Here is a 26,259-nt window from a genome sequence, read left to right as displayed (position 1 = left end):
GTAATTTCATTATCTCCTGCCCTGCACAATCTATCAAATTTATATAATTAAAGAGGCAAATAATGCAGGAGATTTTTCTTTTGATTGGAACAGAAAAATGTCAAGACTAATTCTGCTCTCAGTGTTCTGTAATCCTGCGCGTTTGCACAAGGCTCAGTTTGAATTCATCGCTGAAATGAATGGTGGTGCGCGTAATCAGGCATGACATCTACGTGAAGTATTGGCTTTGTGACAGAACCACCAAGAGCAGAGAAGCTGTCGGTTGCAGGTTAAAGAATGATTCAAATCAATAATCATCTGCAGCGAGACCACAAAAAAAGCAGCTGCATTTAATATGTCTGAATATTTTCAGTAATGAGAGGATTTAGGAAACACCCTTTGGTACATTGGCCAGGGTGTGGTCACAGTGGATGACCCTCACTGACCGAGGCATTTCCTGCCTTCGCTCATCATGGTGACAGTTCTGGCTCTGGTTCAGGCTGTGGGGATGGTTCAGGATGCGGGGATGCTTTCAATTCAGGCCTCAGGAATGGTTCAGGTTGTGGGGACAGTTCCGGTTGCGGGGATGGTTCCGGTTCAGGCAGTGGGGACAGTTCAGGCCGCAGGGACTGTTCCGATTCAGGCAGTGGAGACAGCTCCAGTTCAGGCCAAGGGAACGGTTCAGGTCGCAGAGATGGTTCTGGTTTGGGCACTGGGAACGGTTTAGGCCAAAGCATCGGTTTCGGTTCAGGCCACTGGGATGGTTCAGGCCACGGGGATTGTTCTGGTTTAGACCGAGGGGATAGTTCAGCCATGGGAGTATGGTTCAGGCCGAGGGGATGGTTCCGGTTCAGGCTGCAGGGGGACGGTTCCGGTTCTGGCCACAGGGGGACGGTTCAGACCGTGGGGACGGTTCAGACCGTGGGGACGGTTCAGACTGTGGGGACAGTTCCAGTTGAGGCCAAAGGGACAGTTCAGGTCATGAGGGGATTGTTCAGCCATGGGAATGGTCCTGGCTGTTGAACCCTGGATCTATGCTACTCCGAAGGCACATTAGAAATCATAAAACTGACCCTCTGGCCGAGAAAGTCCACCTTCTCCATGCCAACCCCCAATACGCCTACGTGGAGTATCAAGATGATTGACAGGACACTGTCTCCATCTGGGACGGCGCATGCAGGAGAACCCTCGACCGACCAGCCAATCCCCTCCCCAGGTAACTACGACCAACTGGCCCCAATATTGTCACCCAATTTCACGCCCCAAACTCCAATCGACCTGAACAGCATCACAGTACCAATACCCCCTCAGCCACTGGAAGCACCGCATGTCGCACAAGACTCCGCGATGGTCGCAGCAACAGATGAGACCGCTGGACAGGCTGAACCTGTAAAGGATTTTGGAACTGCAATGAACACTAAACTACACCATCCCGCCAGACTTTGTTTAAAAAGGAGGGGTGAATGTGGTGCTACCAATATGTGTATGTATGTGTATGTATGTGCTGTATGAGCTGGCCTGCCCTCCGAACCTGTGATCCCCTGCCTCCCAGATTTCTCCATAAAGGTTGTTACACCTAAACCCCTCCCTCAGTACCTGCCTTCGAGCCAGGCCAGCAACATGCAAGCTGTGCTGACACTTTAAGGTAATTAAAGCCTATTAATCATGATTCTCTGTCTGATTGTGGGTGATTGGTGGGGACGGTTCAGGCCATGGGGATGTTTCGTAGCTGCCCAAACCTGACATTCACCCCCTTCATTTTCCTCACTGTAATCACTTGTAACTCAATGCTGCCAGCCTGGTCCCTCACTCCAACAGGAACGTGCTGCCCTTGTAAAAGCCTCCCAACGCCCAGCGTAACCATCAATGTTTAACATGATCCCACTACCTATTCCTAAATTACTTCATAATGATAATAATTGTGGTCACTGTTCAGACCTCAGTCACGTGCTCTACCTCATTTCCAAATACCAGGCCTACTTTGAACATCCACACACTTGCAGTTCTGCAGCTTATACAGATGAGATCATGCCTCATTGATTGGCAACAGCTATCCCCAGGTCAACAGGGACGACGGCACTGTGGCACAATGTCTTGAGTTGAGAGTGTCCTGGGTATGACATCTCATCCACAGATGATCCCCTCTAGCGTGCACCACTCTTTTACCTTGGGACTCAAGCCAGTCAGGAAGGCCTTTAAATCTCTAGAGAGTAGTGTAATGATAGATCTCTCTCAGCACCACTCGAAACTCAGCTCCTATCACCGGCAGGGGAGGGCAGGCATTTGGAATTGGAATTTCCGTAAGCTGCTATGCTGACTGTGGGAGGCTGGGGATTTGAATTGAGACTCTCAGGCCAGACGGTTGAGGAAGTTAATTCAATGTCTTCACTCCACGGAGACCTGGGTAGATTTCTTCTTCATCAGTGACAATGCACCCCGCCTATTCGATGTCATGCTTCCCTTTAGATATACATTTCATTATTTCAGCTGCACTCTTCCAATCTCTGGTGACTTTTAAAAGGGTTCCTTTTTCATAATTTAGCAGTGCCTGTCATTGTTGAGGAAAAAAATCAATTACTTCACAGCACCGACTCTGGAGCCAAAGGTTGGAAAGGTAAGCAAAAAAAATGCAGCGTGAGAAGCAGAAGAAATGTTTCCCTGACCAGAATTCAAAGCCTCAAAACAGACTCATCAACAAGAAGAGCAAACTAATAACCTTTCCACTGAAACAAACTGAAATTCTGACCAATGTATCATCAGGAAGAGAAGGTCTCTCCAAACTGAGAATCCCACATCAACTCCTCTGCTCCTTGCTTGCCTACACTCATTCCCTTTGCCTGCAGTAGGCCTGTTACCTCTATGCCTCTCCCATCTGTGTCTGCTCAAATACCTTGAAATGCTGTGACTCTATCTTCCCCTCTCACCTCCTCTGGCAGTTCACACCACGAGGTTAAAAAAAAATCTGACAATCCATCTCACCAATTTCACTCATAATTTTGTAAACTCCTCGGGTTACCTACCCCTCAGGTTCTTGTATTCCAGGGAGAATAAACCGAGCCTGTCCAATCTCTCCTCAAAACTACAGCCCTCCATTCCAGGGAACATCCTGGTGAATCTCTTCTGCGCTCTATTGCTCCCATATGTTTCCTGTCATGAGTTGATTAGAACTGCACACTGTACTCTTGTGCATCAGTCTAACCAATAGTTTGTTCAAATACATCAGGTCACCGATAAAGCAAGCAAACAAAATGCCTTTTCCACCCGCGTAGCCACTTTCAGGAAGCTATCGACTTGCATCCCAAAGTCGTTCTGTACACCAACTTTCTGAAGGTTCCTCCCATTTACTCTGAACTTAATCTCCCAAAAGGCCTCACCTCACACTCTTCAGAATTAAATTAATTTTTAAAACAATTTTATTTACAGCACGGAAAAGCTGGTTCTGGCCATTTAAACCCATGCTGTCCAATTACACCCAAATAAACCTACAACCCTGGAGATTTTGGAGGGTGGGAGGAAACTGGAGCACCTGGAGGAAACCCATGCAGACATGGGGAAAACGTACAAACTCCTTACAAATCGCGCCGGATTCAAAACCCGGTTGCTGGCGCTGTAATAATGTGCTCACCATTAAGTTAACTGCACTGTCCCATGAGACAACTTCCCAGCTGATCTATATCCCACTGAACAATCTTCTCACTATTTAGGACTTCACCAAATTTTGTATCATGTGCAAATTCACTAATTAAAGCACCAACATTCTCTCCCAATTCATCCATAAACCGCAGAGGTCCCTGAGTTACACCACTGGCTACAGTCATCAGTCAGAATCACTCCTATCTGCCTCCAATTATCAGTCATATTTGAATCCAGTTTTCCAACGTGCCTTAGATGCCTTGTGTCACCACCTTCAGGACCAGTGTATCATGCAGGACCTTGTTAAAGGCCTCATTAAAGTGCAGACCATTTTTATCACACTACATTTTGCAATTTTCTCAATGATCTCTTTACGATTGCTGCAGAGAAATGGATCGGAGGTCAATCCACAGGACCATAAGAGTGGCAGAGAGGATCACTGGAGTCCCCCTCCCCCTCAATGACATGATCTACTGGGATTGTTGTCTGAAGAGTGTGCACAAAATCATTGAGGACCCCTTTCACACAGCATCTTTCAGCTGCTCCTGTTGGGGAAGAGATACAGGAGGATCAGAGCTAGCACCACCAGGCTGAGGAACAACTTTTTCCCACAGGCAGTGAGAATGCTGAACAACCAAAGAAACTGCTCACACTAACCTTCTGAGACTCTCACATTTATAAATCAATATTTATTTATTTGCATATATGAATACTAGTCCTGCATAAGTATTGTTTGTCCATATGTGAGATATGTCTGGTTGTGTGACTGGATGTTTTGCAACGAGGACCGGAGAACGCTGTTTCGTCAGGTTGTATTTGTGCCATCAGATGTCAATAAATTTGACGAATTAAAAATTAGATTAGCAGAACCATCAATAAGGCCCTTGACCATTTCCCACATGGTGGACTGGGCTGGAAGGTCAGATTGCGTGGGATCCAGGGTGAACTGGCAGGAGACAAGGTGAGAGTGGAGGGTGATCCTTAGACTGGAGGCCTGTGATGAGTGTGGTCAGAGGGACTGGTCATTCACAAGAATGGCACAATTCATCTTTGTGGATGAGTGCTGTAGTATAGAGACCTAGGGGTACAGTTACAGAGATTTCCCGAAAGGGGTGACACGAAGGTATTTGGCATGATTGCCTCCATTGGTCAGGGCACTGAGTACAGGAACAGGGATGTCCCTTTACAACTGAACACACCTGGAGGTTTGGGTGCAGTTCTGGTCACCCAGATGTCAATGACATCATTGAGGTGAATGAAATCACATCACCACTATGTTGCTGGGACTGGTGGATATGAATTGGAAGGAGAGGCTGGACAGGTAGAGACTACTTTTCCATGGAGTGTAGGAGGATGATGGAAGGTTATGGAGGTTAATAAAAACATGAAAGTCATGGATTCCACTCAGTGAATGGTCATGTTCATTTGCCCATGCTAGGGTAATCAAAAGTGAGGTCACAGATTTAATGAGGGAAAGATCTAAATGGAATCTGAGGGACACCTTCTTCACAGAGGATGGTGGGTGTATGGAACAAGCTGCAGTGTAAGTAAGGAGATAGGTACATTTGGAAAAGCCCATGAATAGGAAAGGTTTCGAGGGATATGGACTGAACACAGGCAAATCTGGTTGACAACCTGGTCGGTGTTGATGAGTTTGGATGAAGGGTCCGTCTCTGCTCTGTATGACTCCATATCATCTAAACTTGATGCCAATTCCTGACAAGACCTGACCTTCATTCCAGGATCAAACTTTACATTTCTATTGTTAATGGAGTGGACCCGATGGGTCAAATGGCCATCCTGTTCCATGAAATATGGTCTTATGGATTTAAAAAAAGGAGTTGGTGGAGGTCAGGGGAGTGGATGGTGTTCAGGATAATGGACAACTATGGAGTGCATGAGGTTTGGGACAGTGAGTGGGCTTGGACCAAGAGGCGAGCCAGGGTCAAGAGGGAGTTCAGGGGCAAGAAGGGTGTCTGGGGAAGAGGGGAGTGCAAGATGGGAGTCAGGAAAGAGCAGTGTCTGGGGAAAGAGGGGAGTAATGGACAAGAGGGGAGTCTGGGGCAAGCGAGATTTCAGCAGGAGAGAGACGTCTGGGGCAAGAGGAACGTCAGGGGCAGGAGGGGAGAGTGGGGCAGGAGGGGAGTATGGGGCATGGGATTTCAGTGGAAGGGGAGTCTGGGGCAGGAGGGGAGTCTGGGGCAGGAGGGGAGTCTGGGGCAGGAGGGGAGTCTGGGGCAGGAGGGGAGTCTGGGGCAGGAGGGGAGTCTGGGGCAGGAGGGGAGTCTGGGGCAGGAGGGGAGTCTGGGGCAGGAGGGGAGTCTGGGGCAGGAGGGGAGTCTGGGGCAGGAGGGGAGTCAGGGGCAGGAGGGGAGTCAGGGGCAGGAGGGGCGTCTGGGGCAGGAGGGGCGTCTGGGGCAGGAGGGACGTCAGGGGCAGGAGGGGCGTCTGGGGCAGGAGGGGCGTCTGGGGCAGGAGGGGCGTCTGGGGCAGGAGGGGCGTCTGGGGCAGGAGGGGCGTCTGGGGCAGGAGGGGCGTCTGGGGCAGGAGGGGCGTCTGGGGCAGGAGGGGCGTCTGGGGCAGGAGGGGCGTCTGGGGCAGGAGGGGCGTCTGGGGCAGGAGGGGCGTCTGGGGCAGGAGGGGCGTCTGGGGCAGGAGGGGCGTCTGGGGCAGGAGGGGCGTCTGGGGCAGGAGGGGCGTCTGGGGCAGGAGGGGCGTCTGGGGCAGGAGGGGCGTCTGGGGCAGGAGGGGCGTCTGGGGCATGGGATTTCAGTGGAAGGGGAGTCTGGGGCAGGAGGGGAGTCTGGGGCAGGAGGGGAGTCTGGGGCAGGAGGGGAGTCTGGGGCAGGAGGGGAGTCTGGGGCAGGAGTGGAGTCTGGGGCAGGAGGGGAGTCTGGGGCAGGAGGGGAGTCTGGGGCAAGAGGGGAGTCTGGGGCAGGAGGGGAGTCTGGGGCAGGAGGGGAGTCTGGGGCAGGAGGGGAGTCTGGGGCAGGAGGGGAGTCAGGGGCAGGAGGGGAGTCAGGGGCAAGAGGGGAGTCAGGGGCAAGAGGGGAGTCAGGGGCATGAATGTACTCAGTTAAGCAGATGGGATAGGATCTGTGCTGAGAATGAATGAATGGGGTTGGGGAGTGAGCAGGTTTGAGTGTTCAGAGTGAGAGGGGTGCAGGAGCAGCTGGGGTCTAGGTGGGATGGCTCATGTAGTTGGTAAGGGATGTGGAGTAGGCCAGGTCAGGTAGTGGGGTTTGGGGAGGGGCATGCTAGTGACTCAACCTCTCTCCCCTCTGGTCCCAGACCACCATGCAATCCCACCCAGTTTCTCCTATTGCAACCCCCTCTCCCATCAATTCCCCTCCTAGAGCCAACCCCCTCTCCCATGCATTCCCCTCCCTGAGCAACCCTCCTCCTCTCCATCCCCTCCCTAAGCAAACCTGACCTCTTCCCTCCAGTTCCAGACCACTGTCCAATCTGTATGGAACAATGTTCAGCAAGAACTGATTATCAATACCCAGGCAAAAAGAGAGAAACAAAAAGATTATAATTCAAAAAAAGTGATTCTGATTTTAGGGCCTTCTGGCAAAACTTTCTAAAATATCCATCTGAAAGAGCCCTTGGAGAATTAATTAGAGAGAGTTACAAAGAATTTGTTCAGCTTCAACAGCAGGATGCTGTCTGAAAGAAAATCTTAACAGTCCTCTATCACCTTGGGATGTTTCAGTGGGAACGGAAGGGAGGGCAACAGAAAGAATAAAACCACAACACTAATAGGCTGAAGGGGACATGTTGAGAGAGCACTTACTTGGAATAGTTAAACAGCCTGCTGTCCCACAGGCTGTGAGATCCACGGCTTCCGGAGTGGAAGAAACAAGAATCAGTGCCGTCAAAGAGGTTCAGACCGTCTTCCGTGTTTTGCGATGCATGGCTGTGTACAACATCAAGGAGCACCAGCAGTCCCATCGAGTGGGCTGTGTCAACCAGCTCCTTCAGCTCATCTGGAGTCCCATAGCGGCTGCATACAAACACACAGCACTCTGTTAGCCAGCGCCGACATCTCTTGTTCTGCTCTTTAAAGCTGCTGATCTGAGCTGCTTGCTGCTTTATACAAATTCCCTCACAAACAGGGTGTCATCTTTTATTTTTGTTGTTGAAGAAAATCAATACAGAATAACAAGGCAGGCAAGCTGAACAGGAGGGGGGGGGGGATGTTTAAGAAAGAGAAAGAGAGAGGGATGGGGAGAGGAGAGAGAAAGGTGGAGAGAGAGAAAATCAATACAGAATAACAAGGCAAGCAAGCTGAATGGGGGGGGAGAGGAGAAGGGGGCAAAAGGGAAAGAGCAAGGAGAGAAAGAAGAGAGGAGAGAGCAAGGTGGAGAGAGAACAATACAGAATAATAAGGCAGGCAAGTAATGGGGAGAGAGAGAGGAAAGGGGAGAGAGAGAAAGCAAGGGGGAGAGGGATAGAAGAGAAAAGAGAGTGGGAGCAGGAGAAAAGGGGAGAGGAGAGGGAGGGGAGAGAGGAAGGGGAGGGAGAGTGGAAAAGGAGGGAGTGGGAGAGGGGGAAGGGAGAGAGTGGGGTGAGAGGATGAGAGAGGGAGAAAGGCAGAGAGGATGTTGCACTGAATATCCCCCCTCCTCCCACGACAGGGTCCCATCCCACAGAGTAACCCCCACAGACAGGGAATTATCCTGACACTCAGCAGCCAGGTGTGACATGACCTGAATGTCCGTGGAGGAAGCAGTGACTCTGCCAATGGGATACTGAATCACAAGTAGCATAAATCTGAGAAAGGACCAAACAGGCAGGTGGAGAACTGAATGGAGAGATTCAGGGAAATTGTAGTATTAATGAAGGCTGTTCTGCAAATGCTCTTTTTTCAGAACCCCAAAATCTCAGGGCAGATCAATGCCCTTGTTCTTCACTGCTCAGTTGTACAACACAGACACAGGCCCTTCTACCCTTTGATAATCTACACAGATCATACTGAATGAGATTAGAAGGGTGGTGGGGGAATGGCAGGGACAGCAGATGCCATGGCAACCAAGCCTGAAAGGTAGGTCAGGAAGGGATGGCTGAATGGTCACTGTGAGCCTGAGTGGCTGGTGTGTTTTTTTAAATGCAAGATGTATTGTTAAAGCATATGAACTTGGGATAATGAAGCTGTGATCATTATGGAGATATGGCTGCAAGAGGGTCAGGATTAGCAGCTCAATGTTCAGGGCTTCATTGTTTGAGATGGGATGGAGAAAGAGATAAAAGAGGTGGAGGGAGAGTTGCAGAGAGAACCTCATGGTGGACTCAACTACTGAGGAAGTACGACAGAGAACAGAAACAAGGAAGGTGCAAGCATTCTGATGGGGTGATCCTCAGCTGAATCTGGAGTGGGGGAACAGACATACAGACTGGTGATGAAAAGTTGTAGAAAGAGAAAGGACTGTTTTAGTGGGAAATTTGCAATGTCTTCATTGAAGCTTCCTTAAGTTTCAAGATAGTTGTGGACAAGGATAAGCTGGGCCATAGAACATTGCAGCATAGCACAGGTCATTTGGTCCATGATGTTGTGCAGACCCATATATACCTACCCAAAACAAACTAAACCTCTTTACATCATGACCCTCCACTTTCCTTTCATTCCTGTCCCAAAGAGTCTCATAAATGCCCCTCTTGGGGATGGAAAATTGATGACAGGATTGGATAGGAAGTTAGGGGAATTAATTGGAGTAGCTGTTATTGGGCAAGGTTACTACTGATGTATGGGAGTTGTTTAGGGACCAACATGAAGGAAGGATAGCGATGGAAGGGTGAGAGAATCTTGGATGATGAGGGAGGCATGGATTTGCCCAAGAAGGAAAAAGGTGCATACATAATGGTCAGGAAAATACAAACAGACAAAATAAAGATTTCACCAAAGTGCTCAAGTAGGGCCAAAAAGGGCCAGGAGATATTCTTAGTAAGCAGGGAGTTTAATACATTACAAACAAGAGGATGATGAGGGAGAGGACATAACCACTCAAGGACAGAGGAAGGAACTGTGCTTGGAGTCAGAGGAAGGGGGCGAGGTGCTAAATGAGCATTTTGCAGTGGAGAAGGTCATGGACAATGATAATATGGAGAATGCTCATGTATTATGGCATTGTGAGATCGAGAAAAAGGTGGTGTTGGATCTTTTGAGGAGCATTAAGGTGAACAAGTCCCCAGGAATTGACAATATACATCCCAGGTTATTGAAAGAGAGAAGAGAGGAGATTTCTGGGGTCTTGACGAAGATCTTTGGATCCTCATTAGTGACAGGAGAGGTCTCAGAGGACTGGAGAGTGGCTAATGCTGCATCTTTGTTCAAGAAAGTAAACTGGTGGACTTGATTCAAATTGTTCTGACAAATGTTTCAGATGTAACAAAGAAACAGGAACTTTATTACATGCAGTTTGGTCTTGTGAAAAAGTGGGAAAATTATGGGAAGATTTGAATATGTTATTGGCACAAATTATGAAGATACAGATATCAAAAGATCTCATAATATTTTTGCTTGGTGATTTATATGACATTGATACTAAATTTAAGTTAGACAAATATCAACAAAGATTTTTGAGTGTAGCAATATTGGTGGCTTGGAAATGTATGGCAGAAACATGGAAGTCAGATCATTTTATAAGGTTGGATAGATGGCATATGGAAATTCAAAATTGTAGACCATTGGAAAAGAATACTTATAATTTAAGGAATCAACGTGAGAATTTTTATATGATTTGGAAAGCATATATGGATTTCATCAGTAAGAGTCCATCCACATCGTCCATCACACCCACTCCTCCCAATTAATAAGTACAGGATAGAATAATATGTTAGGAATATATGAATAGTGATTAATAAATAAATCAAGGTGTTTTCTCTTCTTTTTCTTTGGGGAGGGGAGGGGGATAAAAAGAAAAAAATATATATCATTTTTATTATATTGTATTGTTATATGATGAAGAATTTATATGTACGTATTGATGCAAATGAAAAATAAAATTTTCAAAAGAAAAGAAAGTAAACTGGGATAATCAAGGAAATTACAAGTAGGGAAATGATTGGATTGAAACAAGAAAGTCTGCAGAAGCTGTGATAGTAGCAAACACACAGACTTATACCTTGAGTAAGAGCTCAGGCCTGAAATATCGGTAATACATCTTTACCTCCTCAGGACGCTGCAAGACCTACTGCGTTTCTCCAGCATCTGTGTCTTTTTAGATGGGGAAACTATTGGAACAGATACTTAGGGATAGGATTTCTGCATATTTGGAAAGTAATGGTCAGATTAGGGTCAGTCAGTTTGGCTTTGGAATAGAGGGATATTGATCTTGCACAGACAGATGGGACCCATGGGATTGACATCATGGTAGTACAAACATGGTGGGCCAGAGCTTGTAAGGAAATGGTCATTTATAGGCTGAGTAGAGCAATGTCAGGTGGAGTCTAATCTAGCCAAATGTGAGGAGGGGAATGTATACAGTTTGTGGCATCAATGTATTGGTGTGCAGAAGAATTTGGGGTCCAGGTCTGTGGGTCGTTGAAGTGGATTCATTGGTAAAGAAAGGGTAAGGTATGGGTGGGGGATTGAATATAAAAGTAAGAAGGTCATGTTGCAGTGTATAAAACTCTGGATAGACCACACGTGGAATACTATGTACAGTTCTGGTTGCCCCATTATAGGAAGGATGTGGAGGCTTTGGAAAGGGTACAGAGGAACTTTACAGGAATGTTGCCTGGGGATTAGAGGGTATGAGTTATGGGGAAAGATTGGACAAAGTTCCATTGTTTTCTCTGGAATGACAGAAGCTGAGGGAAGACCCTATAGAGGCATTGATAGGGTACACAGTCAGAATCTTTTCCCCAGGGTAAAAGTGACATTCACACACTAATGAATATGTGTTCGGGCAAGGGGAGGAAGTTTAAGGGAGATGTGTGGGGCTTTTTAATATACAGAGAGTGGTGGGTGCCTGAAACAGGCTGCCAGGAGAAGTAGAAGCAGATACAATAGTGGTGCTTAAAGGGGTTTCTCGATAGACAACGACTATCGAAAAACAAATCAGGTACAAGCAGGAGAGTTTTAATTTAACTTGGGCATCATGTTCAGCATGGACATGGGCTGAAGGGCCAGTTCCCTGTGCAGTACTGATCTCCATTTCATTCATGGTTCTGTGGGCATGGGCAGCAAGGAGTGGGTCAACTGGAGCCCGATTTGCTAGGTGCCCTCCTCCTGAGCCTCGGCATCTTGAACATCAACTGCAAGAAAATTAAAACTGTTGTTTGAAGTTGCTGCAAGGGCTATACCTCGATGCTGCAAAGAAGCTCGTCACTTGATAGCCAAAGCTGGCATAGTAGGCGTGCTCCATGATGGCCATCAGCTGGATGCAGTTGTAACCTGCAAAGCAGTAGAGAATTAACTGTGGGGTCCACCACCCTGCTCTCGCACCGTCTACTTCACCAAATCTCTGCACTCTGGAAGATGTCCTTCACCCTGCTCAGCTGACAGAGATCAGCCATCCAACATCAACTGATCACACCACCCTAGAGCAGCTGAGAGATCATAGCAGAAAACAGCACAGGCCAGCCATTCAGACATGTCAGCTGCCTACATGAACCACCCAACTGATCGCTTCACCTGAGAGGAGCTTTGCACCTTTTATCCTCTGGGTATTAATCCACTGGTCCTTCATAATTGCCTCTTGAAGAACTGAAGCCCAGTACTTTAAATGCTAGACATGTTAAAGAACCAAGGTCAAGGGCAGCTCTCAATCTCCAAACCCCTGGTGTTCTGAAACCATGCTCAGGCAGCTCTTTGTCCCAAAACCAATGGTGTCTTGGAGCCAAGGTCAGGGGCAGTTCCCTTGGAAGCCCTCTGATTTCTAAATCCCTGGTGTCTTCATTGAGAGAGAAGGGATTCCACACATGGAATTGTCTTGAGGAATTGCAGATGAATCTCTGAGAGGACCAATTCTGGACAGTCAGGCATGAAGATGTTCATAACCTATCAAAGCAGAAGTGTGGTATGGAGAAGGTGTGGATTGGTGACAGGGTTTGTACAGTGGTGTGGTATGGAGGTGTGGATTGGTGACAGGGTTTGTACAGTGATGTGAGATGGAGGTGTGGATTGGTGTCGGTGTTTGTACAGTGATGCAGGATAGAGGAGTGGATTGGTGTCGGGGCTTGTACAGTGATGTGGAATAGAGGTGTGGATTGGTCAGATGGGGTTTGTGGAGCGGAAATGAATTGCACAACAGAAGTCTTGGCTGATTTGCTCATATTGCACACAGGAAGGTAAATGATGAAACTTCTGCAGTCACATTGTCAAAAGGTAATCAGACTGAGGATGGATCAGGAGGTAGTCCTCTCTGCACCAATTCCAACTCATCCCACTCCTCTGCTCCTATCAACAGCTCAGCCATGTTATTCATTATATGCTTTCTGAATCCCTACTGAAAGTTGAGGTTAATTCTCCTTCAATCATGCTTTGAGACACATGTGCAGCCACTGGCAAGAGTTAAAACTACCTAATGTCCCTTTCACCTTTTCTGCTCTGTGGAATGCTCTCATCTTTCCATTTAACAAGCATCTCAATCCCTGAGAGACATTTTCCCTTCTCTCACACCACTACTTATTAGTAGTTGAATGATGTTGAGACACAGGTTGGAGCCAAAGAATGACGAAAAGAAAGTAGAATTTGAAAACAAAAATAATAAAACAGTGGATTGAAAAGCCCAGGAAAGTGAGCAACTGTGGAGTGTTTGAACAGTTCATATGATTCCCTGATCCACAACATGCAATTTCCAACAGCTTTTATTCTCATCTTCACTTCTCATCAGATTCTAGCACCAGCAATCTCTTTGTCTTCACATCATCCCCTTCCAGCCATCTCCAAACCCACCCTCTCAATTATCTTCCTCAAACTGCCCTCCTTTTAATTATTGCCTCTCTCTTCCGGTTCAGCACCTGACCATCCCTGTCCATCATCTGGTTCAGCAATCCCTTGCTGCTCCCTGTCCAAGCCCTCCCACCCTTCCCTCATAATGCTGGCTATTTCTTCTCTGCACTGCAGGTCCCAAGGAATGGTTTTGACTCAAAACATCAACCATTAATTTTCATCCACTGATACCGCTTGACCTGCTAATTTCCTCCAGTAGATTGTTGCTCCAGATTCCAGTGTCTGCAGTCTCCTCCATGCCTGTTTACCCAACTACAACTCTGCTTTATCACCATTACCCCAGCTCTTTGTAGTAAACTGCCAATCGCGGCCAGGGGAAGGGTGGTGAAAATGAAGGGACCTGAAGGAGACCTGTACACACAGAGTGCTACAGACACTGACTGAATTAAGGAAGTGTCCAGGTGGGCCCAGGGGTAGGATCAGATATGAGCCAGCATGTATCCATATTAAGATGGAGTGAACTGCCAGTTACCATGCTGGATGACTCAATGACATGTTGAAGAAGCATCGAACAATGCTGGTTGGTCTACCAACTCTTGTATTCGCTGTCTTACACACACTGTCACCAGGCTTCAGTAACTCAACACATCTCTTCTCCCTCAATCCTCATTCCCTGAGGACAGAGACTTACCCAATGGGGAGAGTGGATGGTCTTTGTGTTGAGAATCTGGCCATGGTAGAAATGTCACTCCATGTGATAAGAAGAAACCATGGATACAAGATAGGCTGTGTGACAAGGCATGTGAGCTGATGTAGCCACACCTCAAGCAAAGTTGTGTCAGTATAGTTGGCATCTCCCCAGCAATGTGGAAAACTTCCCCGGTGCAACCACAACCTGTTGGAGTGCAACACATCAAGCAACATCTGTGGGGGAAGCTATGGTCAATGTTTCAGGTCCAGATGCCCCGGTCTAGGGACTTGACCTGAAATGTCAACAATTCTTTCTCCAGTTAGTGCTTCAGATCAAAGGCTTCTCATTGATTTTGGACCTGAAACATTAACTTTGTTCTCTTCCCACAGATGCAGCCTGACAAATTACATTCATTTTTCCAAATCATTCACTGTTCTTGCCCACTTGCCTCTCGTGAATTGTGTACTTAGAAATCCAGACCCTCCAAACACATGGATCTGAGAAGAGTAAGGATTTGGAGAGTCCTTTCAAGGGACTGGAACAGATCTGATGGGTTGAATGGCCCACTGTTGCGCAAGAAGATTCCAGGATGAACCAGTGAGGAAATAATGAATGTTATGAAAGCGTGGAGCGTGTTCTTTCATTGTGCGGTAATGTATCTTGGGAATCTATTTACAGACCTTGTTCACTGAAGTGTGCCATCTTTCATATTCAGCAAGTTCTGCCATGCTTCTATGCCTATGCGTGACCATAAACCTCTCGAGATGCATCCTCCGTTTTACGAATTCACTTCTTTGCTAAATGAAGTGGAGGTGGAGCTGCTTTGGCATTTTTGGAGCACAGTGACACACCAAAGCTCACAATTATATTGTTCTTTGGAGAAAGTGGTTAAAGCAAGAGGTTGCTAGAAAGCCCAAAGAGGCAGGATTGCAATTTGTAACCATTCGGAAGCTTCACAATGAAGCAGGCTATTAAATGTGAAATGATTTTTCTCCTCTTGCTTTTTATTTAATCAATAAATCCTCTCCAGTCAATCATATTTTGCATTTCTTTCTGTCCTCACATCAGCATAATTTTCAGACACCACTCAGAGCTGAATGGAGTCATGGACATACACGTTTAATTGAAGCAATTGTTGAACGTTCAGTCTTTGGGGATGCCACAGGGTATTTCACCATCAAGCTCACAGACAATGCAGAATACTCAGCAGGGGAAAGTGAATGACCAAGGTGGTATGCATATTGGTACCAAAATGCATGGAGCAGGAATAAAGGTCCCTCAGTCAGTGTCGGGAGCTTTAAACAGTCAACCTCATAATCACCAATCTGTATTATCCATGTGTGGACAGGGGTGTCAGAGAATCTAGCCTATCAGAGCAGGGCAGGTAGGAGGACTGTCAATGACACCTGGGCCCAGGCTCAGTACATTTTTGGGTAGAGGGAACTGTGATCAATGGGATTACTCTGAGAACCAGCAGGTACTTAATGGACCCAAAGGCCTCCTTTTATGTCATAAAGCAATATGAATAAGGAGTTCTCATACAACCAGGGTGTGTACCATACATTAAAAATTGAGAGATCTGGGGACTGGTAATGTTGAGAATATTTGAGTGAAAAGAGGACTTTCTGAAATTCCTTGAAAGAACTTCCTCAACCAGAATACTTCTGGTAGATGAAAGGGGCAGTGTTAGATTTGGTTCTGGGGAATGAGGAACAGGAAGTATAATGACCATGGGAGGACTTGGGCAGTAATCACCAATTCATGGGTTCAGAACAATAATGGAGAAGAACATGGAGAATCCAAAGAAAATCTGACTGGAGGCCATGCTCCCAAAGGATGAGAAGGGGTTCAGCCTGGGTGAAGAGGAACCAAAGATTGGTCGGTAAGTCTTAAGAGCAATGGAGGATCTGTAAAGAAAAGATGCTTCATGGATGTGCCAAGGGAACCAAAGAAGGGCCCCTTGAATGACAAAGGATAAAGGGAACATGACAAAATAAGATGTGTGAATCATTCCAAAGTTTGTTGTGAGAAAGAAGAAACACAAAGGGAGTGAACATAAAACGGAATCCAATAATGTTCTGAGAGAAGACTGCAAGTGCTGGAAAATACTTAGCAGGGCAGGCAGCAGCTGTGGGACCTATCACCAGAACACAGAGAAGTTAACTCTCTCACTAGGCCCTTTCAAACTGCCGTGTAAAATGGGGTTAACCGGCCAATTTGACTGGTTAGCGTCTGAGTTATGCAGCAGTTAGAAAGGGTCTGACCTGGTCAACTCTGTCAGAATCCAACTGGATCACTGATCTACATGAGAGGCAGTCAGGGAATCCAGTTAAACTTACCTAGGTCACATCCATAGGCAAATTGAAAAAAATGGCCAACCCGCTCATTCCAGTGACATCAGCGCTTGCATGTGTGCGTCACTGAGCAGCCAGCTTTTGAACATGCGGTGGCATTTCTGGTGAGTACGTGACACGTCATTGTGGGGGCAGGATCCCTTTTAAATTGCCGGGTTGGGGGATTAATGGGTAGATTCCCCCAGCAATTTAAAAGGTGCTTCAAGCATCTTTGCCCCAGTAATCGCATCCGGGTTCCAGGAGGGCTACCCAGGTGTTGCAGTTTAAAAGAGGCTACTGTCTCCATGGATCCCAACCAATCTGCTATTCCAAGTATTTTAATAAAAAGGGACAGGACTGGACACTAAACATGCCTGATTTCCTGGGAAAGTGGTGAAAGGAAGGAAGGAGGAAAAGGGTCAATGGTTCCAAAGCCCACAGGTGGGACACTGTTGGAGTATTCTGGAGTGGGAAGATAGAGGGGAACAATTCTGAAGGGAAATTAAAGATCAAAATCCCGCAGCTGCTGGAAATATGAATTAAAAACAGAAATACTCAGCAAACTTCAGTAAAGATTGAACAGAGTTAAATAGAGTTATATATATTCATACAGCACAGAGCAGGCCCAATACCTTTGTACTGACCAGCTTGCCTTTCTAAGCCTGTATTTGGTCCATATCTTTCCAAACCCTTCCCATCTATGTATGAAGGCCGCTCAAAACATCACAGAAACCTCAGTGCTCAGGAAGGGAATGCTGATGGAGCAGAGGGAGGTTCGCGATGTTCATACATAGATAAGTCCATCATCACACCCCAGCCCACTATCTTCTTCCTCCTCCCATCAGGGAGAAGGTTTAAGAATGGGAAATTATGAACCAACAGATGAAAGACAATTTCTTCCCAACAGGCATCAGGCTCCTGAATGAACATCATAACAGTGCTCTCACGCTGCCCTGGCTACATATGGATTGATCTTTTTACTTCAACACTGTACTCTGCAACTGTAATCTTGTTCTCCTGCTTTATATGGCTGTATGCATGTTAGAGTTGATTGGCTAGACTGTTTGCAGAAGAACCCTTCCCACTGGGCCAAGTGTAATGTGACAATAATTTTGAACTTAACCAATTTGTTCAACTACCTTTTGAACATTGTTGTTGTGCCTGCTTCTCAAGGTTCCTCTGACAGCTTGTTCCAGAGACTGACCACATTTTGGGTGAAAAAGGTGCTCTCAGATCTCTCTCAAATCTCTCCCCCTCACCTGAAATCTTTGACTTTTACTTCTAGAATAATCTACTCAAGAAAATAGGCCGTGAGCATTCACTTTAACCAAGCCGTTATGCTTTTATGAACCGACATTGGATCACCTTCAGCCTCTTTCACTATCAGCAAAAGGACCCAGCTGATCAAACCTTTCCTGATCATTCAAGCATTCCATTCCATTCCAAGCAACATCCTGGTGAATCTCCTTCTAATTTCTTGACATCCTTCCTGTAGGTGGGTAACCAGAACTGCACACAGCAAGTACGGACTCATCATTGCCTTGTACAACTGAATCATGAGATCTCAACTTTTGTACTCTCTACCTGCCAAATGAGGGTCAGCATACCTTCATTACCCTGTCCATTTGAGTCACCACTTTTAAGGAGTGATGCATCTGTGCCCCAAGGTCTCTGTGTTCTATCACACTCTCCAGGGCCCTACCATTCACGTAGATGTAAGTTCTATCAAAGAGCAACTGCTCACGTGTCAGAGTTGAATCCCATTTCCCGCTCCTTGGCCCATCTTCCCAACTGATCTGGATCCTATTGTAAACTTAGATATCCTTCCAATTTTGGTGTCAACTTCAAATTTACAAAGCACATTAACTGTACAAATCGTTAATGCAGATGATATACCCAGTGCAAACCCCTGTAGCATAACAATGAACAGAGGCCTCCAGAGAACCAAACCCCTCCTTCCCCGAGACAGTTTTCAATCCAATGGGCCAGCTCCCCTTAGATTCTACAAGACCAAACCTCCCCGAGAACCTACCATGTGGGACCTTGTCAAAGGCTTTACTGAAGTCGATATATACATTGTCTATTGCCCTACACACATCAATTCTCTTCTCTTCCAAAGACGCTGTCAGATGAGGGAGACATGATCTCCCATACACAACAGCTCATTGATTACCTCTACTCACTCACTGCTCCAAGCCAGGAAAGTACAGACTAGCAAACTGAACTTTACTAGAAGGAAAATTATTGGAAAAACATCGCAGAGACAGGATTCATGTTCACCTGAAAATTAGGAGGAGTTAATAAGGTTTTGTGCAAGGGAAATTCTGTCTGACAAATCTTTTTTTGAGGAGGTGACTAGAAAAACTGATGAAGACAGAGTGATAGTCATGGAGTTCAGTGAGACTTTTGACAAGGTTCCATGTGGTAGGCTGGTCCAGTACATCGGATCCAAGTTGTATTGGCAAACTGGATCCAAAATGGTCTTGATGACAGGAGGCAGGTTGTGGTGGAGGGGTGTTTGTTTTCATTGGAAGTCTGTAACCAGAGGTGCAGTGGAGGGATCAATGCTGGGACAATTGTTGTTTCTCACTGTTGAAATGATTTGGATGAGAATGTAGGAGGAATTATTATTTTTCCAGACAATGTGAACATTTGTGGAGTTGTAGATGATGAATACAAAAAAATAAGAAATAGGAACACAAGAAGGTCATCTAGCCTGTTGAGCCTGTTCTGCCATTCAATGGGCGGCAAGGTTAGTGTAGGGGCAGCATGGTTGGCATAGTGGTTCGTGCAACACTGTTACAGCGCCAGTGATCAGGACCGGAGTTCAAATCCCGCAATGTCTGTAAGGAGTTTGTATGTTCTCCCTGCGTCTGCGTGGGTTTTTTCCCAGGGGCTCCAGTTTCCTCCCACCATTCAAAACATACCATGGTTGTTGGTCAATTGGATGTAATTGGGTGGCACTTGCTCACAGGCCAAAAGGGTCTATTACTGTGTTGTATGTCTAAAAAGTGAAAACTAAAAAATTTTAAAAAAAGAGATCATGGCCACTTACCTACCTTTCCCCCCATAACCCTTAATTCCACAACTATGCAAAAATCTATCCAACCTTGTATTAAATATATTTACTGAGGTTGCCTCCACAGCTTCAATGGGTAGTGAATTCCACAGATTCACCACCCTCTGGGAAAAAGTTCCTCCTCATCTCTGTCCTGAATCTACTACCCTGGATCCTGAGGCGATGTCTCCGAGATCTGTTCTCTCCAACCAATGGAAACAACATATTTATCTCTCTCTTATCTATGCCTTTCATAATTTTATGTTTCGATAAGATCCCCTCCCATTCTTTAAAATTCCAGCAAATATAGTCCCAGACGACTGAGTCTCTTCTCACAGGCAACGCCTTCATGTCTGGAAACAACTCGGTGAACCTCCTCTGTACCACCTTCAAAGCCAGGACATCCTTCCTCAAGTAAGGAGACCAGAACTGCACGCAGTACTCCAGATGCGGCCTCACCAATATCCCGTACAGTTATAGCATAACCTCCTTGCTCCTAAATTCAAACCCTATAGTAATGAAGGCCAAAGTTCCATTTGGCTTCTTGATAGCCTGCTGCACCTGCAAACCAACATTTTATGATTCATGCATGAGCACTCTCAAGTCCTTCTGTACAGTAGCATGCCATTTAAAATATATGATCTATTTTTCCTTCCAAAGTGGATAACCTTACATTTGCCAACATTTTACTCTATCTGCCAGACCCTTGCCCATACCATATCCTCTGCACAATTTGCTTTTCCACTCAGTTTAGTGTCATCAGCAAACTTAGATACATTGCATTCTGTCCCCTCTTCCAGATCATTTATGTTCATCGTGAACAGTTGTAAGCCCAGTTTTAATAGTCTCTATTAAGAGAATATGAGATAGGTACATGGAACTGAGAAAAATGGAGGGTTATGCAGTGGGGAAATTCTTAGCAGTTGTTTATTAGGTTGCCCTAACACTGTGGGCTGAAGGGCTTGTACTGTGCTGTATGTTTTACAGTTCTGTCATAGACATACACATACAGCCATTTCAGCCCACGAGTCCGTGCCGCCCAATTTACACCCAATTAACAGGATGAGCGTAGTGGACTGAAGGGCTCAACTCTGTGCTGCACACCCCTGCCAGGCAATAACTCCAACCTCACCCATCGGAGATATTCCCTTCCACCTGTCACTCCTTCTCCTCAGCCAGACGTCAAACTAACTGTGCTACCCTTGTCCAGTTCTAATAAAGGGACATTGACTATAAATGTGAACACTGCTTCCCCTCATATGGTTCTGACGTTGTTACTGATTGCTCTTGGTTGCAGACACACACACACAGGAGTCTGTGGTGGGTTTGCAAGGTGAAGGAAGGGGAATGGTTGCTAGGAAGTGTGGAGTGAAGGGTTCCGATCCTGGGATCGAGCTGTGCCATGATTGGCAGGTATGAACAGGCACTGGAATAGAAAACCACTTTGAGAATTCTCACTGCATTCATCATTTACATCACAAAAGAGAAAACAACAGCAATGGTATCAAATAGCAATAAAGGGAAAAATATTTCCTTGATCCAATAGCTCGATGAATTTAAAACAAATATAATGCATTTTGCTTTGATCAAAACAGACTTTATCGTCATTTTAAAACTACAATAATTGCTCTGCAAACTACAGGCTTTTTTTTTATTCCAAGCCAACAAATCTATTCATAAAAATCCTTTATGCAGTTGCCAAGCAATCACTCAGCACGATATTATCTCCGGGAAGGTATGAAGATGAGTGTGATTGTCTGAATAATGAGGAACTTCATTATGCTGATCCATATGCTTATGCACTAACTTCAAATAAAATGCACCAATTGTCCAGATGCACAACAATTAAACCACAAGGATATCACTGCAGTTCTAAACAAGTGCAAATTAACAGAGAAAAACAGTGCTAAACTCCTTAGCAAGTTTGGCTTTTGCTCTTGAAAATTACACCATGATACAATGCACCTCCCAGTTTACGTTTACCTATCAGACTCCACACCGCTTCCATATCATTCACAACAACCTCTCCAGTCAAGGAAGGGTTGGGGTTAGGGTTCAGCAGATGGAGGCCAGGGGTTTAGGTTTAAGGAATGGAGGGGAGGGGTTAGGGTTCAGGGGATAGAGGGGAGAGGTTAGGGTTCAGGGGATGAAGGGGAGAGGTTAGGGTTCAGGGGATGGGAGAAGAGGTTGGGGTTCAGGTCGGAAGGGAGGGGCTAAAGTTCAGAGCATGGAGGACGGGTATGATTCAGGGCATGGAGGGAAGGGTTCGGTTCAAAGGATGGAGGGGAGGGGTTGGGGTTCAGGTCATGGAAGGGAGGGCCTGGGGTTCAGAGCATGGAGGACAGGGATTATGGTTCAGGCCATGGAGGGGAAGGGTTAGGGTTCACAGAATGGAGTGGACAGGTTAGATTTGGGGTTAAGGGGATTGAGGAGAGGGGTTAGGGTTCAGGGGATTTAGTGGAGGAGTTAGAATTGGGATTGTGGGGAGGGGTTTAGGGTTGGGGTTCAGGCCTTGGAGGGGAGGGTTGAAGGTCAGTTAGATTGGGAAAGGGTTTGTGGGAAGTGCTAGTTTTATTGGGATTGGGGAAGGGTTTGGGGATTGGGAGGGAGGATCAAGGTTAGTTTGATTGGAGGAAGGGTGAGGTTTGGTATGAATGAGGATTTGAGCTCAGAGGTTGGGGTGAATGAGGCTTGGGGTGAGGGGGTTTGGGTTGGGGTGAATGATGTTTAGTGTTTGGGGCTGGGTTGAATAATGGTCAGGTTTCAGGGATTGGGTTGAATGAGGTTAAGGGGTTTTGGGTTAAGGGGACTAGGAAGAAGTGTTCAGATGGGGTGAATGAGGGTAAGGATAAGGGGTTTAGGGTTTGGGTACATGAGGATTGGGGTTAGGGGATTAAGGTTCAGGGGACTGCGAGGAGGCTGATTATGATCACCCTCTTCCTGTGGGGAGACAAGGTTTGTCTTCCACCTTTCCTCTGCTGTGATGACCTGGAAATGAGCTGTGATGTCACATCAACACGGTCTCTAACTCCACCTCCACTCTCTCTGCTGGGAAGGCCCTTGGCCCCTCTGTCACTCCACCTTCCGTGCCTCAGTCAACAATTTAGTGCCCAAGTCCATGCCTACAGCCATTCATCCACTGTTCATCTCCACGGGCTCCCCGTCAACCATGATTTGCATCCCACCATGGCTGCTTGTCCCCTGTTCCCTTTTGGGATCTCCAGAGATGGTAGAAGACCTGCCATGTTGCCCATTGTTGTCTGCCATGCCAGCAGTGCTCAGACGACAATCCCTGACCTCTTCACATCCAGGTTTCCTTTTCAAATCTCTCCCAGTGGCTGCAGGCCAACCTGTGGTAATAACATTCACTGTCACCTACCTTCCTGAATTCTGGAGGCACTTGACTTCTCTCTGGTTTGACCTCGCACATCATCTCCAGCCATTGTCACGTCTTCTGGGTGATGCCCACATCATTTTCACTGTAAACGTATGGCAAGTGCCTGGAAGACACTGGCTCTTTCCTGAGCCCATCAGTGCAGCATGAATGATGGGTGTATGTGCCACTGTGAACTGTCACTAACAGACCACAGGGTTGCTAGGAACATTGCAAGGCAATCTGTTTGAACACTGATGATGTGACGATGTTTGCTTATCCTCTATGACCCACTCATCCTGTATCTTTCTCCAGCCCAAGAAATTGTCCTGATCTCTCAGTTCTGACATTTCTGGCCAATTGCACATGACCCACAGATGGCCATGGGTGAACTGCCATAACTCCCTCCCTCAGCATCACCATTTGCCAAAAGATCCTTCAAGCCTACTTTAAACTTTTCTCCTTCCATCAGCAATGATCTGACCTGTCGACCACACCCAACAGTTTAGCATTTTGCAACAATGTGTTCTCTTTCTCTCCATCCACCATTTTATGGTCAGTCGTTCATATTCTCCCTCTGTCCATCCCCATTAGCCAGTTGACCCTGTTACAGCTTCTCCCCACAGCCACCATACTCTCACCCTTTCAGAAGTATTCTCCTTGTCCTATGCACCCACAACTTGCTTTTCTCTTTCCATGATCTGGCAAAGGTTCTTTGACGGTTTCTCTTTTTGCAAATATTGCCTGACTTGCAAATGTTTCCAACATTTTCTGTTTGTTCCAGATTCCCAGCACCTGCAGCATTTTGAATTTCAGTTGGGGAATTGTTTGAAGTACAACCTCAAGGTCATTTTAAATTGTAACGCACAGCCCCAACAGGGCAACAAGACCAGGTCATGGTGGTGTTTGTGGATGACTCTAGCCATGCCTCAGTGGCAGATGTTTAACAAACACACAAGAACGCTACTGCCTTACAGTCAGCCCCAAGGTGATTAGATTAAGCATGACAATTTCAAACAACTCGAACTAACAGCTTGGGGCAAAGTGCAGCAGCTGCATCTCCAGCAGATCTGTTGAAGCAAAATTTTTTTGAAGTAATGATGCAGTTGTTGATCCACATTACTGATCTCCTGTGCAGGGAACCTTACTGTCTGTCTATCTCTGTCTGGTTCCTTATTCAGCAACACTGTTGTATGTTTTAGTTTCAAACGACATTTTAAGTGTCACCAAGCTTGTGCTACTGTCATTCTTGCCCAGAATGCACTTCCACCTCTCAGGCAACCCCCTCCCCCAACCTCCAGCAAATTAGTGGACATCACCTGCTCCCTCTCAAAGAGGCATCAAGACACAAAAGTAAACTGTGAGAAGGGCTGAGTGGTTGATTCATGTGGATCTGCTGATCTCCTGACCAAATCTCTTCCATCCATAGCAGATGGCCAAAGTTCAGGAGGTTCAGGCTAAACGCTGGTTCCCTGTGAGCCAGAGCTGAAGCCAATCCGTGTATGCATGGAATGAACACATGATCAGGCTGCAGAAATGACAGGTGGTCTGGGAGTGCATCAGTCAGTTTATACCATACTGCACAACACTGCTATGGTCTGGTACCACACTGCAGAGAGGATGTGGCAGCACTGAAGAGGGTGCAGTGGAGATTCCTTCTTCTGGAATGAAGTGGCTCAGTTACAAGGAGTGATTAGAGACCTTGGATCTCTCCTCCTTGGAGTGGAGGAGCTCTAGAAGGGACATGCTTAAGGGATGTATCTTTTTAAATTTAATTTAGACATACGGCAACCAATTAATCTACTGATCCTAGTGTCCTTGGAATTTGGGAGGAAACCCTCATGGATACGAGGAGAAGGTACAAACTCCTCACAGTGGAAAATTCAAGCCTGGGTCGCTGGTACTGTAGTAGCGTTGCACTAACCCCTATGCAGTGGCGCATCGAGGAGAAATGACATTGGACCATCCCCCTGTTAAAAAAAACACACAAAAACATCGCCACACATTAACCATGCCACTGCTGCTTGACATAGTTTCTATTTCAAGCGCTCCTCACCACCACCACAAACAGGTTGTAGATACAGGTTGTGAGACACCAATTTGTCTTTATCCCTTCCCTCCTCCTGATCACTGGGAGCCCACTTTCCAGCGATGGAAGTCTGTCAGGTTTGTTGGGGAGCATTACACAGGGCAGGCTGCAGGGAGATTGGTGAGGTATTAATTGGAAAATCTCCACGTGTGTCTGGGGCAGGCCATCACAGCCCCGCCGGCCATCCACTGACAGACTGCCTGCCAGCTGCTTGGCCTCAAGCATCTCACTGGGCCACCGGCTTTTTGAGCCGTTTGTCGGCACCAGCTGCTCAATGCGGGATCAATGGGCAATGCATTTCCCTGGCTGGCACTGGCAGAGTGGTTCCAGCTGTGTGAGAGAATATGGGTAGGGAAGACGGCCATTTAGCCCATTGATCCCACATTCAGATGATGCCAGGTGCCACTTGTGTGCTGGAACAGCCCTGAAGTGGGCTGTATGTATTGGGTTAAGGACTCTGATATTGGGCGGGTAAAGCGGGGTCAGTGGCGCCCCCCTGCAAGTGGCACCTTGGTTATGTGCTCCACCTGCCATACCCTAGATATGTCTATGCCGCTACACTAATTGTGCCAGGTCAGTGTAGATGGCAAGAAACATTGCCCCAGGGGAGTCGAGTAAAGGAAATTGGTGAGAGGTTCAGAGGATTTCTGAGGAAAAGTTTCTTCCTCCTGAGGGGGAAGTGGAGGCAGAGATTCCCACGACATTGAAGAAGCACTTGGACAAGTGGGCCAACATTCTCCCACGAAGATCTGTGTATCCTTTCTTGATACCTGGAGAGGTTACACCTATAAAAGGAGTGGACCAAACTGTCTGCTCGCTGCTGATCTGTGACGTCACACACGCGCACACACACACACACACACACACACACACACACACACACACACACAGGTCCTCTGCAACCTTCACTTGGTGTCGGTCCTCGACAGCTCAATCTGAACAGAATTCTATCAAGGTGATCCACCTCAGATCTCATCTGCGTGAATCTTTCTCAGATCCCCTTTCAAACCTCCTTGCAAGTTAACCCTTTTGTTTTGATATAATCGGGAAAAGGATCAGCCTATCTGCACTATCTATGACTCTTATAATTTAAAATTTCTTTATCAGGTCACCCCTTAGCCTCGATTGTTCCATGGAAAACCAGTCCTGTTTGTACTGGTTATAGGGATCTCTCCCTATAACTAAAGTCCTCCAATCCAGGCAAC

The 26,259-nt window shown here is 46.6% G+C and overlaps 1 protein-coding gene across 7 annotated transcripts in view; it reads right to left on the bottom strand.

Annotated features, from left to right (window-relative positions):
* The window catches only part of LOC138738609 (1,4-alpha-glucan-branching enzyme-like), a 269,596-nt gene that overhangs the window by 58,864 nt on the left and 184,473 nt on the right, over positions 1-26,259 (bottom strand). For all 7 annotated transcript variants that reach the window (XM_069889167.1, XM_069889171.1, XM_069889172.1 and 4 more), the window contains 2 exons: positions 11,920-12,010; positions 7,409-7,618 (listed from right to left, as the gene is read on the bottom strand). In XM_069889167.1, coding sequence (XP_069745268.1) covers positions 7,409-7,618; positions 11,920-12,010 — 301 coding nt within the window. The remainder of the gene's footprint in view (positions 1-7,408; positions 7,619-11,919; positions 12,011-26,259) is intronic.

This window comes from Narcine bancroftii, chromosome 7 (assembly GCF_036971445.1).
Source record: "Narcine bancroftii isolate sNarBan1 chromosome 7, sNarBan1.hap1, whole genome shotgun sequence".
Taxonomy (NCBI): domain Eukaryota; kingdom Metazoa; phylum Chordata; class Chondrichthyes; order Torpediniformes; family Narcinidae; genus Narcine; species Narcine bancroftii.
Note: the sequence above shows the minus strand (reverse complement) of the source record. Positions and strands in the feature narration are given on the sequence as shown.